This window comes from Hordeum vulgare, chromosome 1H (genome assembly GCF_904849725.1).
Source record: "Hordeum vulgare subsp. vulgare chromosome 1H, MorexV3_pseudomolecules_assembly, whole genome shotgun sequence".
In the NCBI taxonomy this organism is placed as follows: domain Eukaryota; kingdom Viridiplantae; phylum Streptophyta; class Magnoliopsida; order Poales; family Poaceae; genus Hordeum; species Hordeum vulgare.
Window position 1 is genome coordinate 503,618,709 of NC_058518.1, and position 17,581 is coordinate 503,636,289.

The 17,581-nt window shown below is 47.1% G+C and overlaps 2 protein-coding genes across 2 annotated transcripts; both read left to right on the forward strand.

The window, feature by feature from the left end:
* The first annotated feature begins 698 nt into the window (after positions 1-698).
* On the forward strand, positions 699-1,800 carry LOC123450782 (protein RADIALIS-like 3). Its single transcript, XM_045127877.1, has 2 exons — positions 699-1,049; positions 1,517-1,800. The coding sequence occupies exon 1, from the start codon at positions 777-779 to the stop codon at positions 1,041-1,043; it is 267 nt and encodes an 88-aa protein (XP_044983812.1). The 5' UTR covers positions 699-776; the 3' UTR covers positions 1,044-1,049; positions 1,517-1,800.
* Positions 1,801-4,913: 3,113 nt separating this feature from the next.
* On the forward strand, positions 4,914-6,339 carry LOC123450824 (protein RADIALIS-like 3). The gene is made up of 2 exons (XM_045127902.1): positions 4,914-5,467; positions 6,023-6,339. The coding sequence occupies exon 1, from the start codon at positions 5,201-5,203 to the stop codon at positions 5,462-5,464; it is 264 nt and encodes an 87-aa protein (XP_044983837.1). The 5' UTR covers positions 4,914-5,200; the 3' UTR covers positions 5,465-5,467; positions 6,023-6,339.
* Positions 6,340-17,581: the final 11,242 nt, after the last annotated feature.

The following is a 17,581-nucleotide window of genomic DNA, read 5'->3' on the forward strand; positions in this document are numbered from 1 at the left end:
ATCGTGCACATGCCATGCCATGGTGGAGAAGTTGAAAGTTGAACACTACAACAAAACCTTGGTTAGAGCTAGGCATGCATGCATGCGATCAGATCAATGTGACCTGTTACTATACTTTAATTAGGGGAGAGGCAAGCAAGATGCATGCATGTGCAAAGCTCCAAAGGCTTGACAGGCAGGTTTCTACTTGGAGCAAGGCCATCTACAGCTAGCTACTCAGCTAGCTGGTGTATTAACTGAGCTGGAAATAACGGCTTGACCAGTAACATCGATCGCGAGTGACCAGTAACTGATGCCCTGGTGATGAACAGTTGTCAAATGCGTGCAAAGCATTGGAGGAAGGAGAGGTCACGACCACCATTGCCATCTGTCACTGTCAATGGCCGCCGTGCCATGCCATGCCGGCCATGCATGGCCACGCTCCACACCCAGCGCAGCCCAGGCCACCACCTCCACCTCCACCTGACGTTGGGATGCGCTATGGACGGACCCAAAAGGCTTACAATTACTCAAACAGGCTGGCATCTGAAATTTTCATCACAGACACCACACGCTTCCCATGTGCAAACCCTAGCTAGCTCAAAAAACCTGCGAGAACATTGTTGTCCTCTCGTCAGCCACCTTTTAGGGTTTTAAGTTTTAACCCACGGAGAGAGTCCGGGCACGCCCCCAAGGCCTATAAATAGCCGCCCTCGCAGCAAGAGAGACACCAAATACCAAACACACAACCCAGAAAGCAGTGTTAGTTCGAGTAGACAATTAAATCTCACCTGAAGATGTCTTCTGGTTCGTCGTCTCGGAGCACCTCGCCGAGCTCCGACTCGGAGTGGAGCAAGAAGGAGAACAAGATGTTCGAGGAGGCGCTCGCCTACTACGGCGTGGGCGCCCCCAACCTCTGGGAGAAGGTGGCCAGCGCCATGGGGGGCACCAAGTCCGTCGAGGAGGTGCGCCGCCACTTCCAGCTCCTCGTCGACGACGTCAACAGCATCGAGCACGGCCGCATCCCTTTCCCCAAGTACAAGACCCAGGGCTTCTGGACCTAATAAAAGGTATAATTCTCAACAGACATAGGATGCTCTGATGTTAACAAGTTTTCAGTTGAGCATAATTAAGCATAGCAGTTACTGCTGTATTTGCTGTCTGCTTCCTAGGAAAAGTAGATGTTTGAATCCAATGTCAAATGCATAGTATTTATGTATTTTTCTTTTTCTTTAGAGTTTAGAGATACTTACCACCATGCATGTATGCATGCATGACGACTGGCACCATCAACTCTATGAGCCAAACTACTTAATTGCAGCCAACCTGGCCCAATTTATTAGTGGTTTAATCTTAGCACTATCAGACAATTTCCCTACTTCCAAAGCAAAAGCTTGGATGCATCTTCCTAACCTCATGCCGACATAGAACAAAACAAAAGAAAGAAAGAAAGAACAATTATTTTCTATTGCAGCATCTGTATTTGTGTTCAGGGTTCAGAAAAGCTTAGAGTGCAAATGTTTTCTCATGTTTTCAGGATGAAGCAGTGTAAGCTCCAGTGGACAGTGAACAAGGTGTACAAACTAGATCTCTTAAGAATGGGCTGATGTTCTAGGAAGAAGCAAGGGAATCTAGCATTGGTTAGAATAACAGGAAGGAAATCAGCTAGTATTGTCTATTGTGTGCACAAAGTATTATTAGGTTGTTTCCAAGGTTAAGTCTATCTCCATGTTGTCGTAGATTCTCGTCTACATTCCTGAACTGGGTGTTGTTCATTATCCCCTGGAATCAAGTCATCTAATAAAATGTCATGTAAACTCATGTGTTTGTGTTATTTGTAAGAAGTTGTACCTGTAGCATTTTGTCGTCCCCGATATCTGGTTTACCCATGTTCAGTTTGCTAGCCCCGGATATCTACCGTAACATTTTGCTAGCCACCACCCACCATGTTCCGTTTCGACTCCACAGGTCAAGAAAGCACACAGAATCCTTGTCACCACTACCTTCCTAAAAGAGAAGTCACTAAACTTTGTTCAAGACCATAAGAAGAAGCCAATGCCAGAATAATTGACATCTGAGCCCACCAATACTCACTGTTAAGCATCATTGAATCTAGGGTGGTATTATGGTAGAATCAAGAACAGTCCTTCAGATTGGCTACGATACGATCATGATTCTGTCAAATGTAATTGTGAGTATTATTTCAAACACTGCAAAGTACAGTATAATCAAATACAACAAGCTGTATATATCAAGTCAAAGTTGAACAATGATAGAAGATCATGGTGCTAAGACATGGACATATGGCGATTCCATATTGTTTCCAGCCATACAAATTACACTTCTCGACAACTATAACAGGACAGGATGAAACTAAACTTCATTGGTAACAAGGCAGGACAAGTACATCAAGATAAAACCATATCAGCAACCATATAGTGGGCACATAGACACACAAGTCAAATCCAGGCAGCATCTGCCGCATTGTCATCTAAATTTTACAGCTCGAGTACAACAAATTCAGACTAGCATCACACACGAATGACACATACCTAGCTACGAGCTCACATTGCCCTTCTTTGCCTTATTCACCACGGCACCCTTGCTCTACAGGGCACCACGTGTACCTTGTGAAGAGGAGAAAGCCGGCGGTCACCATTTCCTTTTCAGGGGAAAAGAAAGCTTGCTTTCAATCCCCAGAATTGCGACGCCCGCCATGCCAGGGAGGCCACTCTGGCCAAGATTCCGATTCCCGTCCCCTACCACTTGACCGGCGAGGTGAATCCGGATCCCAGAGCTTTTGGCTCAAAGATTTGGAATCTAGCCAGCCGATGATACAGTGACAGAATCCAGTCCGATCCAAGATTACTTGGCAACGATATATAGGGATCAGTCATTCAAGCAGCTGGCAAACAAGATACGATATACCCACTAATGATGGCTCACACACCAAAAGCATTCCCACTTTGCTCTGCTTACCTTAGCTTAATATACTTTGTGAAGATGATGATGTTTGTAGTGCTAGCCAAATGATCCAGTTATTGAGAGAGGGAAGTTGACCGTTGCGTAAATTTAGGCTGGCTATTTCCAAGCCTCAACTTCACATGAATGAATTTTCACCAAGAATAAAAACACATACATGTAGATAGAAAGCTAGTTCTTCTGTGCAAGATAATGTATATATTCTGCACATCATGAGATGCCCCTCTCCTTTCATCTACCTATCCGCCTTTTCAGTCGAGGGAGACAACACTGTGTGCTCAAACTATCCTAGCCCTCCAAGGAACAACACATACATTCCAAATTGGCTCCGTCTGTATGACTAGAGATCCCTACATTGGTTGCTTGATGATTTATTAATCAGAGCAATCCTCGAATCGTAACAACGACTTATATCAGATACTATCATGTTTAAAAATATAGGAATATGTCGTATATGTATGTATGCATATGTACTGGGATTCCGTTATTTGGAAGTTAACCCGTGCATATGAACGTGTCACAGTAGACAGTACTGAACTGACAAAATCTGTCTCGTATGAGAAGGGAACTCTAAAGGAAAATGCTCGTAGAAATACATGAAATGAGTCTAGTTTACATGAGCTAGCATCTTCCTGAAAAGCTTTGCTCCGGTTTTTCGAAATATGAGGGGGAATCCTGCATCTTTGCTACGGCTTTTAGGCAGATATGATTCCTAGGGAGAGATCTCCGGTGGATGGATGGACCGGTCCACACGTCCAAAGAATCAAACGCAAGTTGCGCCTGCCGCCCCCCCGGCTCAATGCATCCGATGCAAACACCAGGACTCCGTGAGCATAGAGCAAGCAAGGAGCTGCAGCATAGCATTCTGTCAATTCCTTATCCAAGACCATTGGAGATGGAAAGATAGATATATTCGTTCGGTCCCTAGAGCCCGGGGGTGTCCATCGTCTCTTTTGGGATCTGTTCGTCAACCGGGTGGTGGAGATTGCGCGACATGTAAAGAATGGAGGTTCTTAGCCCACATCCCTGCATCTTTTTCTCCTCTCAAATGGATGAATCAATCATGTTATTCCCTAAACTAATGCATGGACAAGCAAAATTCGTTTTTGAACGAGGGCAACACCCCAGACTTCTCTGTCATTGATGGCGACAGAATGAAAGATTCAGAGGCATGCGTTATTTGTTTTTTGAGACAATTGCACTATGCTTCGTGCTTTTGAAACGCTCACCTTACGAGGAGCTCTCTGCTGATCCATGGCAGGCCGGATCACACGGCCGAGACATCGCCATGCAGGATAGATGCTTCCGTTGTTGATGTGAGCAGGGTACGCATGGGCATGCATCGATCCACGCTTCTTAATTCCTAAAGCAGCTAGCACTCTGTCCAAATGTTAAATTTTGTACTGGTGCGTAGCATGCACGCATGGTCAGGTATTTCAAAACTAAATACCAAAAAGAAAATATAGCGATCAACGCATGATTTTCACGAAGGATTAGTTACGGAAAGTAAATTTGATGCTGAAAATTGCTCACAACAAAGCTGCCAACGTGCCCATGCGGCGACGCCATGCTAGGGAAGTTAAAAGTTGAACACTGCAAACATGTGTAGTACTTGAGTTGAGAGGAGAGGCAAGCAAGATGCGCAGAGCACCAAAGGCTTCACAGGTTTCTACTTGGAGCAAAGGCCAGCTAGCTGGCAGCTTTTACTTAGATGGAAGCAAAGGCCTGAGAGGGCGCAAGCATCCAGTTTCTACAACTATAATATCTAGATGATGTGTATAATGTTGGATACAACTCCAAACGTCAAGCGATGAGAATGCCCTCGTGTGCATATGGGCCCAAAAAAGGCGCCCCGCTCAGGTATAGTTCACCATCTTTCGGGTCCCGATAGGCGTGCTCCAACTCGAACCCTTAGATACTTAGGAGAGGGGAGGGGGGGGGGGTCTGTCAGTTTGATGACATCACTTAATTTTTCCATTACACACAACACAACTCGAAAACCCTGACAGAAACTTGTTGTCCTGTTCTCAGTTACCTCTGAACCCACAGAGAGAGACATGACACACCCCTATGGCCTATCCTGATGGCTTATAAATAGCAGCCCTTGCAGCAAGAGACACACGAACCCAAACGACCAGAGCGTCTCCAAGAGCAAACAACTTCCAGGAACCCAACATACTAGATATAGGAAGCATTAGCTTAGTAGAATCCCACCAGGGAAGCTTTACCTGCTCCAAAGATGTCTTCTGGGTCATCGCGGAGCACCTCACCGAGCTCGGACTCGGAGTGGAGCAAGAAGGAGAACAAGATGTTCGAGGAGGCGCTGGCCTACTACGGCGAGGGTGCCCAAAACCTCTGGGAGAAGGTGGCCTGCGCCATGGGGGGCACCAAATCCGCCGAGGAGGTGCGCCGCCACTTCCAGATCCTTGTCGACGACGTCAAGAACATCGAGTACGGCCGCATCCCCTTCCCCAAGTACAAGACTCAAGGATTCTGGACCTGAAAGGTATAATCCTCAACCAAACTGCCACATACATAGGATGCTCTCATGTTAAGAAGTTTTCAGTTGAACATAATTATGCATAACAGTTACTGCTGTATTTGTCTGCTTACTGGGAAAAGTAGATGTTTGAACTCAATGTCAAAGGCACAGCATCTAAGGACATTTATCTTTATTTCATTTTTCTTTAGATGTAACTATACCATGCAAGCATGACGACTGGCACCATCAACTGTGCGAGCCAAAAGTACTTAACTGCATCCACCCTGGCCCAATGTATTGGTAGTTTAATCTTAGCACAATCAGACAATTCACCTACTTCAAGAACAAAAACTTGGATGGACCTTGCAGTCTTTCTCCCCTCTCGTGCTTTCAGCTTAGCTATTTCCTCTATAGTTTTTCCTAGATTTTGTGCAGCTCCACACTATCTGCACAACCATTCCCCTAATAACCTACATAGAACAAAAGAAAAGAAAAGAAAAGAACAAGTCTCTTGTATTTGAGTATTTGTGTTCAAAGTTCAGATATGCTTACAGTACAAATGTTTTCTCATGTTTTCAGGATGAAGCAGTGTAAGCTCCAGCGGACAGTGAACACAGTTGTACAAACTACGTAGATCTCTAAGAAGTAAAACTCCAGTAGCAAGCAAAGAATCCAGCATTGGTTAGAATAACAGGAAGGAAAGGAGTATTGGCTATTGTGTGTGTACAAAGTATTCTTAGGTCATGTCCTTGAGTCTGTCTCTATGTTGTTATAGATTCTGGTCTACATTCAAGAACTGTGTGCTGTAAACTGTCATGGAAACTCATGTATTTGTGTTATTTGTAAGAAGTCGTACCTGTAGCATTTTGTTGCCTTCAATATCTGGTTTGGCTGTCCACCATGTTCAGAAAGCACACAGAATCCTTGTCACCACTACCTTCCTAAAAGAGAGGTCACTAAACATTGTTCAAGAACCACAGGAAGAACCTAATACCAGAATAATTTATTACATCTGAGCCCACCAATATTCACTGTTAAGCATCCTCGAATAGAGATTGGTATTACGGTAGAATCAAGAACAATCCTGCATATTTGGCTACGATAAAATCATGATTCCGACAAAAAGAAGTTGCGAGTATTAAGTAGAGTATAATCGAGCTCAGCAGGCTGTATATATCAAGCCAAGGCTGAACAATGATAGAAGATCACAGTGCACAGACATGGACATACGGGGGCTTTCCATATATTTCCATCAACAGAAATTTCCCTCTTCTCTACAAGTACCAGGACAGGATGAAATTAAATTTTGTTGATAACAAGGCAGGACAAGTGCATCAAGAATTCAAGATACAACCATATTAGCAACAAGAATGTGCACATAGACACACAAGTCACAAGGCTCCCCAAAATACTTCACTAATCTAGGCAGCATCTGCCACATTTTCATTTATTTATTTTTTGCGCGCGAACACATTGTCATCTAAATTTAAAAGCTTGAAACGACAATACATAGTAGCATCACCATCACAAATTAATGACACGTACCTAGCTATAAGCTCGCGTTGCCCTTCACTTTCTTTGCCGCGACGCCCTTGCTCTCCAGGAGGCACCACATGTATCTTGTGAAGAGAAGAAAGCCGGGCGCTCACCATTTCCTTTTCAGGGGAAAAGAAAGCTCGCTTTGAATCCCCAGCATTGCGACACCCGCCAGAGAGATAGATCGCCCTGGACTGGATTCCGATTCCCAATCTCCTCCAGCAACTTGACCGGGGGAGAGAATCCGGATCCCGGAACTTTTGGGCTTAAAGATTTGGAATCTGGCCTGCCGATGATAAAGTGACGGCCACAGGGTGGAATCCAATCCAGGCTACTTGGCAACGATAGATAGGGATCAGTCATTCAAGCAGCTGGCAAACAAGATACCATATACCAACTAACGATGGCTCAGACAGAGCCCAAAAGCATTCCCTCTTTGCTCTGGTTACTTTAGTACTCCCTCTGATCCCATACAGAATCAGTGACAATTAATATGGATCGGAGGGAGTAATATAATTTGCGATAGAGATTGTTGGCACTGGTCTCGTGGTCTCGTACGACGCAGCGATCCGCTGATTACTTTCCGGCGGAACGACAAGCGACGAACGATAGACTAGGCTGGAGACACGAAGCGTAGCAAAGCTAAGCACACAAGCTAGCAGCTGGATGGATTTTATCCTGGCTAGCTAGCTAGCTTCGCACGTATAGCTAACAATCAGCAGTCAAAACCTGATCGACTGGAACTAGCACAACTCGGCGAAACACAAAGTATTTGATGGCTAATAGGTGCGTGTCGCACCTATGATTCAATTGCTTTGATCTTGCTTAGTCTTGGTGGTTCAAAATACTACAGGGGTATACGAGTATATAAAGGAGCTAGCCTATGAAGCTAACCTAGCCTAATACGACTCGGATGCGATTGTTCCAGTCCGAGCCGGACATGGACTTACATCGTGGTTAATTCCAACAATCACCCCCTAAACACGATGTCCTCATTTTACAGCTTGGACGCCGATCCTTCTCCGCATCTCTGTAAACTTCTGTCGTCCCAAAGACTTGATCAGGATATCTGCAAGCTGATCGTCGGTGCAAACGTAGTTGACTTTAATCTTGCCTTCCATGCACTGTCGTGTGTAGTGATACCTTATATCTATGTGCTTACTCCTGTCATGATGCACTGGATTCTTACACAGGGCAATGGCAGACTTGTTGTCAACATTGAGCACCACTCTTTCAGGTTCTTTATCTGTGAGGTCACCGAGTAGCATTTCTAGCCACACACCTTGACCCGCTGCGGTTGCAGCTGCTATATACTCTGCTTCGCAGGACGATAATGCGACCACATTCTGCTTTTGTGATAGCCAAGTTACTATGCTCCTGCCCAAGAAATATGCCAGACCCGAGGTACTTTTACGGTCATCCACATCTCCTGCCAGGTCGCTATCACTGTAGCCAAGTAGCTCCACCATCTCCTTCTTTTTCTCTCTCAAATAGACACAACCGAAGTTTGTTGTCCCTTTGATGTACCTGAGTATATGTTTGACAGCTGCCCAATGTTCAGTCGTGGGTGCTTCCATGAAGCGACTCACTATGCCAACGGAATAGGCCAAGTCCGGTCGTGTATTCACCAGATACCTTAGGCTTCCGACCACACTTCTATAATCCGTTGCATCAACCGCAGGGGCTTCACTCCTTTTGCTAAGTTTAAGCCGAGGCTCCATTGGAGCATAAGTTGGTTTGCAATCCTCCATGCTACAACTTTCAAGTATCTTCTTTGCATATGCCTCTTGACATAGTGTGATCCCGTTCGGCTTTTGTTGTACCTCGATCCCGAGGTAGTATGTCAAGAGCCCTAGATCACTCATCTTGAATAGCTCCTTCATTTGTAGCTTGAATCTTGCAATCTCCTCTTCGTCTGCTCCAGTTATCAAGAGATCATCAACATAGATGCCCACTAAGAGACGATCCTTGCCTTTACCTCGCTTGTACATAGCATGTTCGAGTGGACTTTTCTCAAAACCAAGAGAAATCAATGTACGGTCAAGCTTGATGTTCCATGCCCGAGGAGCTTGATGTAGCCCGTACAATGCCTTGTGTAGCTTCAACACCTTGTGTTCTTCTCCTTCTTTGATGTACCCCGGTGGTTGCTTCACGTATACTTCTTCTTCCAACTCCCCGTTCAAAAATGCGGATTTTACATCCATGTGATGTAGCCTCCAAGATTCTTGAGCCGCGAGAGCTATAACTAGCCTCACCGATTCCATCCTTGTGACTGGAGCGAACACTTCCTCGAAGTCCACACCTTGCTCTTGCACGAATCCTTTAGCTACGAGCCGAGCTTTATGCTTGACCAAGTTTCCTTCAGCATCCTTCTTGACATTATACACCCACTTGAGCCCTATGGATTTGTGACCGTTGGGAAGATCAGCGAGCTCCCATACTTTGTTGTCTCGTATTGATCCCAACTCTTCATCCATAGCACGACGCCAACACTCCTCAGTATTTGCTTCTTCAAATTTTGTCGGTTCCTCGACGCTAAGCAAACATTGTCGTCCTCTTCTTATAACTTTGACAGGATTAATAGTTCGAAGTGCTTCCTTCGGATATAAATCCACCACTGGTCGAAGACGAACTGGTGTCGGCGGACGTTCCCTTGTCTCCTGTTCTGTCGAAGACGAGGAATTTTCATCTTGTGGAGTTGCCAAACTCCTGTTTTCTGGCGATCTAGGTTCTCCAGAATTAGTTGCAGGTACATGTGAACCTTCAAGTCCACGTGCATGCCTTCCTGTCTCACAGCTAGCTTGAGTAGGAGCCAGATTCTGGCCACGTCCAGGCTGTGGACTTCCAGGCGCAGCTCCCAGGCTGCTCCCCTGTGGTACGCAGTCACTTGGTCGAGCGCTTCGAGCATTGCTTGGTGTGTTGCACGAGCCATCGCATGCCTCGACTGCCGCGTCCTGCTGCGTGCCTTGGCGCGCCTCTATCCCTGCTTTATCTGGCGCGTTCGGCTGCACTCCGTTGTCGAGAGAATCACTCGGCGTCGTTGTAGTCTCCGGTTGATTATCGGCATGCTCGTATTCGTTGTAAACAACGTGAAAGATTTCATCAGAGATCGGGTATACCGGCTCGGTAGAGTTCCAATTCCATGACCTTGCTTCTTCAAAGACCACGTCACGCGTCACAACCACCTTATTGGTAGAGGGGTTGCACGCACGGTACGCCTTCGAGCCTGCTTCATAGCCAACCAATATCATTGGAGTACTCCGATCCGCCAACTTACTTGTATGCCCGGCCACCGTCTTCACATGCGCCACACACCCGAAAGTACGAAGATGATCAACCGCGGGCTTATGCCCGTACCATGCTTCGTACGGCGTCATCCCAACCACACTCTTGGTTGGAGCCCGATTCAGCAAATAAACGGCCGTATTGACCGCCTCACCCCAAAACTTGCCCGGGATCCCTTTGCTCTTCATCATGCTTCGTGCCATCGCCACCACGGTTTGATTCCTCCGTTCCACAACACCGTTTTGCTGTGGTGAATATGGCGCCGTAAGATACCGCTTGATCCCATGTGCTTCGCAAAATTCTGTGAATTCACGAGACTTGAACTCACCCCCCCCCCCCGATCGGTACGGAGGGCCTTCAGCTTGGCTTCGGATTCTACCTCGGCCGCCATCTTTACTTTCCTAAAGGCTTGCAAAGCTTGGTCCTTCGTCTTCAACAACACAATCCACATGTATCTGCTGAAGTCATCGACGATGAGTAAGAAGTATTTGTTCCCAGCTGGGGTAGCCGGTGTAATGGGTCCGCACAAGTCTCCATGGACCAACTCAAGAGCTTTACTTGCTCTAAAGTTTCCCTCTCTCGGGAACGAGGCCCGCCTTTGTTTCCCAACAAGGCAACCGTCGCACACTTGCTCAACATGATCAATGCACGGTAGGCCACGTACCATCTCCTTTTGTCCAAGTTGCCGAAGAGCCTGGAAATTTAGATGACCGTAGCGCGCGTGCCACTTCCATGCCGAGTCCTCCATGCTTGACAAGAGACATACTGGATCCACACGATCCAAGTTGAGGACGTAGAGTCTGTTTGGCGACCTCTGCACCTTCATGATCAGCATCCTCTGACGGTCATACCCCCATAGATAGCCATCTTCGAGCACAATCTTGCAACCACGCTCCTCGAGTTGGCCAAGACTTATGATGTTGCTCTTTAGCTTAGGAATATAGTACACATCTGTGAGTACCTTGTGACCGCCATTCTTCAGCTCAAACAGGACAGTACCTCGCCCTGTGATGTCAACGGTCCGCCCGTCACCGAACCGAACCGTGCCTCCAACCGAGAGATTTAGCTCAGAAAACTGGTCCTTGTCACCGGTCATGTGGTTGCTTGCTCCCGTGTCGAGGTACCACACATGCCTCGCCGTGTTCACCCTCTTCTTGTCATGAAGGTAAACCTTCTCTTCGTCAAGCGTGACAACCTCGGTAGCCGGTGCCTTCGGAGCTGGACCATCCTCGTCCATAAGCTCGCATACTTCGACCATGAGCATCATATCGCTATCATCGCCTCCCTTGGCCATGAGAGCTTTTTCCTTCGGTGGACTCTTGCAATCAGACTTGAAGTGACCGAGGATTCCACAATTGTGACACCTTACTTTTTTTATGTCAAATTTTCTCCTTGGTTTTCTAGCCTTTTCTTCCTGTCCAGCGAGGTCCTTTTTCGTCGGGCTTTGCTTCTCCTTTGCTTTACTACCGCTTGTGGATCCACCTTGCTTTCCTTTCGACAGGGCCATCCATTGCGCCATTGTAAGCATGAGATGCTCACTCTCCTTTGAATCGCCGAAGCTGAGACGAATTCTCTCGTCGTGGGCCTTGAACCTTCCGACGAGATCCTCGACCGTGAGAGTGTTCAGGTCAAGACATTGCTCGATCGACGTGACGATTTGGATGTAGCGTGCCGGCGCGGCGCGCAAAAATCGTCGGACGATCGCAACTTCTTCTAGAGTTGAACCATAGCCGCGTATGCCGTTGACGAGGGTCTTGAGACGGGAGGCAAACTGATCAACCGTCTCGCTTTCCTCCATCTTCAGGCACTCGTAGCTTCTCATGAGGGACTGAAGGTGTGCTTCCTTGACACAGTCATGACCCTGGTGCAGGATCTTGATGGTCTCCCATGCCTCCTTCGCCGTTTTCTTTCCGACGAGGTGTTGCAGCACATCCTTCGGCATGGCGGAGTAGATCGCCGTTAACGCCTGACGATCCGTCCGGTACTTTGCCGCGCCCTTCGCGTACTCGGCGCCGCCGGGATCGACAGCTTCCTAGAATTCCGCTCCCTCCATCGCGACCTCCATGTTCATCGCCCATAGTGCGTAGTCCTCTCGATCCAGCCGGGGGAATTGCGACCCCCCAACCATCGGCATCGGTGCTCTAGCTCCCGCCACAACGATCTCCTTGCCCGGGTTTGACATGATCCTTCGATTGCTTTCCGAAGATCACGCCAATAAACCAAGCTCTAGATACCAATTGTCCTAGAAAATACTTGTCCTAGAAATGCATGTATCTAGACTTATTTTAGTTATAGATACATCCATTTTATTCATTTCTAGGACAATTTTATTCATTTCTAGGACAAGTATTTTCGGACGGAGGGAGTAGATGTTTGTGTCAGGAAAGTAACTTATCTTTATTGAATGTCCAAGGGGCATACATATATTACACATGACTTGAGGTGCAAGGAAAGTAAACATAGACTAATAATGACTCCTAGACTAATACTAATACTTCCTAACACCCCCTCCCCCCCCTCCTAAATACAAAGCGTATGCAATAGCATTGCATTTGAAAGCGTATGCAATAGCATTGCATTTGAAGAAGTGTAATACTAAAAAAAATGATAATCCAAATCCGCGTCTTGAGAGTGTCGTCGTACCATGAAGAGTCTTCAAAAACTTGTCGAGTCGCCGAAGGAGATAACGAAGAGATGGCACATCAGAGAAAGACACCGCATCACTTGAAGATACAAGATAAGTATCAAGAGAAGAAGGGTTGTCAAAAGAAGATGGCACATCAAGAGGAAGACACCAAAGAGATGGCACATCAGAGGAAGACACCGCATCACTTGAAGATACAAGATAAGTATCAAGAGAAGATGGGTTGTCAAAAGAAGATGGCACATCAAGAGAATAAAACATTGTGCAAAAAATCATATCCCATGACAACCGACGGCGAAAGAAGCTCGACGATTAAGGCACGATGAACATAGATTGACAATGCAAAAGAATTCCAGAAAATCCTATAGAAAACAACAAAGGCAAGTAGGCCACAAAAGTTGCATAGAAAGGATCAGGACCGAAGAAAGGCTGACGGACTAAGGTATGATGGACTCGCATGGCATGAGAAAACATAAAATATCAATAGATTTGATGGACGCAGCGAAAAACAAGAAAGCTAAAAGCTAGGAAGCATACACGACACAAAGATGCAAAATTCATCGTGTATGCAGAAGACATTATACTTTTTTTTTATTGTTGTTCAAATCAAGATGAGAACGGCAAGTGACAGGAGCATCACATAGCAGCAAGAAGCAGCATCACGTAGCAACAGTAAGCAGCTAGTTGCTGCATGTAACCATGCGTTGTAGCTGCATGAAGAGGCGTCAACACAGGTTTGACCAGATGGTTGGAGCCACGTCCCAGCGAGCAGGCTGGCGATCCGCCCGCCCAGACAGAGGATTGCCGACGCCGACGAGCTCACGGACTACCGGCTCGGCGAGCGCAAGAGATTCGAGGGCCTCGTCGCTCGCGACCTCGCCCGTGCTCGCTCCGTCTACGAGCGCGCCCTGGACCTGGACGCCGCCCGAGTACGCCGAGTTCGAGATGCGCAACCGGTGCGTCAAACCAAGCGAGCCTCGGCCTCCTCACGAACCGTGACACGGAGGCCAGGCGCCCCCGCGGGACGCGGGTGAAGAACAAGACGCCGACGCATGTCCAGATCACCGAGAAGATCCTCCGGGAGGCCCGGGAGCGGCAGGAGCCCGAGATCCGCCCGCCCGGACAGATCTGGGGCCGCCTCGATCTGGATCCGAGGAACTGGCGAGATGGGGTGGTGGCGGCTGGAGGCGGCGATGGCCAGGGACCAAAACGGATCGGGAGCGGGAGCAGCCTTGCGGCGGCGGCGGCCAGGGACCAAACCGGATCGGGAGCGGGGAGTTTGACGGGAGGAGCCTCGTTCCAGCGGGAGCAGCCTCTTTCCAGCAGGATCTGGAGAAGCAGCGGTTGCAGCAGGTCGAGAACGAGAGCTGCAGCAGGAGGAGATCGGGAGCAGCATCGCGAGACGGCCAGAGGACGATGGCAGCATCGCGAGGGGAGGGAGCGTCCGGCCAAGAGGAGGTTGGTGGCGGTGCGAAATTGGATCTGCACGAGTTGCGCATGCGGAAAAATAACCTAAGGCTCTAATACCATGTTAGGAAAGCAACTTATCTTTATTGAAGGCCCAAGGGACATATATATATTACACATGACTTGAGGTGCAAGAAAAGTAAACATAGACTAATAAGGACTCCTAGACTAATACTAATACTTCCTAACAGTTTGTAGTACTAGCCAAGGATCTAGTTATGGGGAAAGGCAAGTTGACCGTTCATATAAATTCAGGCTGGCTATTCCCAAAGCCTCAACATCACATGAATGATTTTTCTCCAAAAATAAAAACACCCATGTAGACAGAAAGTTAGTTCTTGTGTGTGCAAGATAACGTATTCTGCACAGCATGAGATGCTCCCTCTCCTTTTATCTACCCATCTGCCTTTTAAGTCGAGGGAGACAACACTGTGTGGTCAAACACATGTGTTGCAAACAAACGCGTTGGCTCTAGAAATCCAAACATTGCTTGCTTGATGATTTATTGATCAGATACCAGCAACACTCGAATTGTAACAACGGTTATATCAGATATGATCATGTTTAATAATCATAGTTTTAAATGGCGGGCTACGGCAAATAGCGGCGAGCCTCTAAATCAGCTATAGCGGAGCTATAGCGGGCTATAGCGGCATATTTGTACATGATACCATTTAACGGCACCCTGCTGAAAAGGCTATAGCAAGGCTATAGCGGGCTATTTAAAACTATGTTAATAATATAGGAATGGAATATGTTGTATATGTAGAGGTGATGCCATCATTTAGAAGCTAACCCATGCATGAACGCGTCATAGTGCCGAACTGAAAAAACTTGTCCCTCATAAGAACAGAAATTTAATGGAAAATGCTCGAAGAAATACATGAAATGAATCTAGTTTTAGCATCTTCCTGAAAACCTTTGCTCCAATAATTGTGCGAAATACGACGGGGAATCCTGCATCTTTCTCATGGCTTTTACACAGATATGATTCCGGGGGAGATCTCCGATGGGCGGATGGTGGACCAGTCCACACGCCCTCAAGAATCAAAGCAAGCTGCGCCAGCCGCCCCGGTCCAGTGCATCCGATGCAAATCCCAGGACTCTGTGAGCAAGGAGCCAGGAGCAGGGTTGCATTCTGTGGATTCCCTTTCCAAGGCCATTGGAGATGGAAAGATACACACATAGAGATAGATATATTCCTTCGGTCCTGGACCTAGAGGTGTTCATCGTCTCTTTGGAATCTGTTCGTCGACCGGGTGGCGGAGATGGCGCGGCATGTAAAGAGTGGAGGCTCTTAGCCCACATCCTGCCGCCATTTCTCTCTCAAATGGATGAATCAATCATGGTGCTCCCTAAACTAATGCATGGACAGGCAAAACACCATCTCTGAATTTCGAGATGCCTTTCTGAACAATGCAAAAATATTTCTTTAGACGGTTTCTCTATCGCTGTTACAAAAAACTAGGATACTCTATCACCGATAATGTAATAAAATATTCAGAGATGCTTAATCTATGCTTTATTATTTCATTTTAGGCTATGAGGATGCATGCATGAGATGGCTTGTGTAGCATTCGATCAGAGGGGTTTCAGAAAACTAATGGAAATGAACATCGAGATCACAGGTTTTTGGGTTGCGCACCTTGACAGATCTGTTCTTCTGTGGGCACCTTGCAGCCTAGCTATTGGACGATGTGCATGCCTTAAAGAAGCTCGCTGCCGATCCATGTCAGCACACACACAGCCGAGACATAGCCATGCCTCCAGAGATGTATGCTTCCATTGGTAATCTGAGCAGAGCACACCCATCCATGCTGCGTAATGGCCACAGCTGGCACCGTGTATAAAAGTGTTTCTGGAACCAAGAAGCATATGTGTGGTCAGGTATTTCAAAACTGAACCAAAAATCCAATATAAGGATCAACGTGTGGTTTTTATGTGGAAATTAGTTAAGCGATGTAAAATTCGACAATGAAAAAAATGTTCACAATAAAGCTGCATGCCGTCATGCCCTGGCCAAGTCAAAAGTTTGAGCAGTGCAGTCCTGGTGAGAGCTAGGCATGTGATCAATGTGACATCCTACTATACTTGAGGGGAGAGGAAAGCAAGATTTGTCATCGTGCACATCGTCCAGTGAACTGAACCGGAGAAGGTACATCACTTAAGTTTATTCCCGCTTGTGAAATTGAGCACTTGCCCAGTGATGAAAAGTTGTCAAATGCATGCAAGCATTGGGGGAGAGGTCACACCACCATTGCCACTTGTCAGTGGCCGCGGTGCCATGCATGCCGACGCTGACATAGGGTGCCCAGACCCAGCCAGCCCAGGTCAGCTAGGACCATAATATGCATTCACAGAAAAAGAAAAAAAAGGTTACTTCCCTATATATGAGATGCAACTTAGCAAAACACAGAAGAAATAAGTATCCAATCGACATGGTTTTTCATGAATCATGAACAAACTGCAGGAAACCAAGCCGAACCACGTATACAGGATTACAGGTTCAGATACGACGAATTCAAGAATTGATTTCTACAGCTATAAAAAATATCTAGACTAGATGATGTGTATAATGTTGGATACAACTCCAGACGCCATGCATTGGGAATGCCTGCCCTGGTGCGCATCTGGACGGACCCAAAAGACATAATTACACAAAAAGGCTGTCACTTAAAAATTTCATCACACACACCAGAAGCTTCCTTCCCATGTCTGATCCCTAGCTCGAAAAACCTGCGAGAACCTTGTTGTCCTCTCCCCAGCCACTTTTAACCCACAGAGAGAAACATGACACACCCCTAGCGCCTATAAATAGCAGCCCCCGCAGCAAAGAGAGACACCAAACCAAACCACCAGAGCTTCTCCAAGACATCAGATACAAGAAGATAGCAATTAGCTAGCTCAGTAGAATCTCACCAGGGAAGCTTTACCTCCTCTAAAGGATGTCTTCTGGGTCATCGTCTCGGAGCACCTCACCGGGCTCCAACTCAGAGTGGAGCAAGAAGGAGAACAAGATGTTTGAGGAGGCGCTGGCCTACTACGGCGAAGGCGCCCCCAACCTCTGGGAGAAGGTGGCCAGCGCCATGGGGGGCACCAAATCCGCCGAGGAGGTGCGCCGCCACTTCCAGATCCTCGTCGATGACGTCAACAGCATCGAGTATGGCCGCATCCCCTTCCCCAAGTACAAGACCCAAGGATTCTGG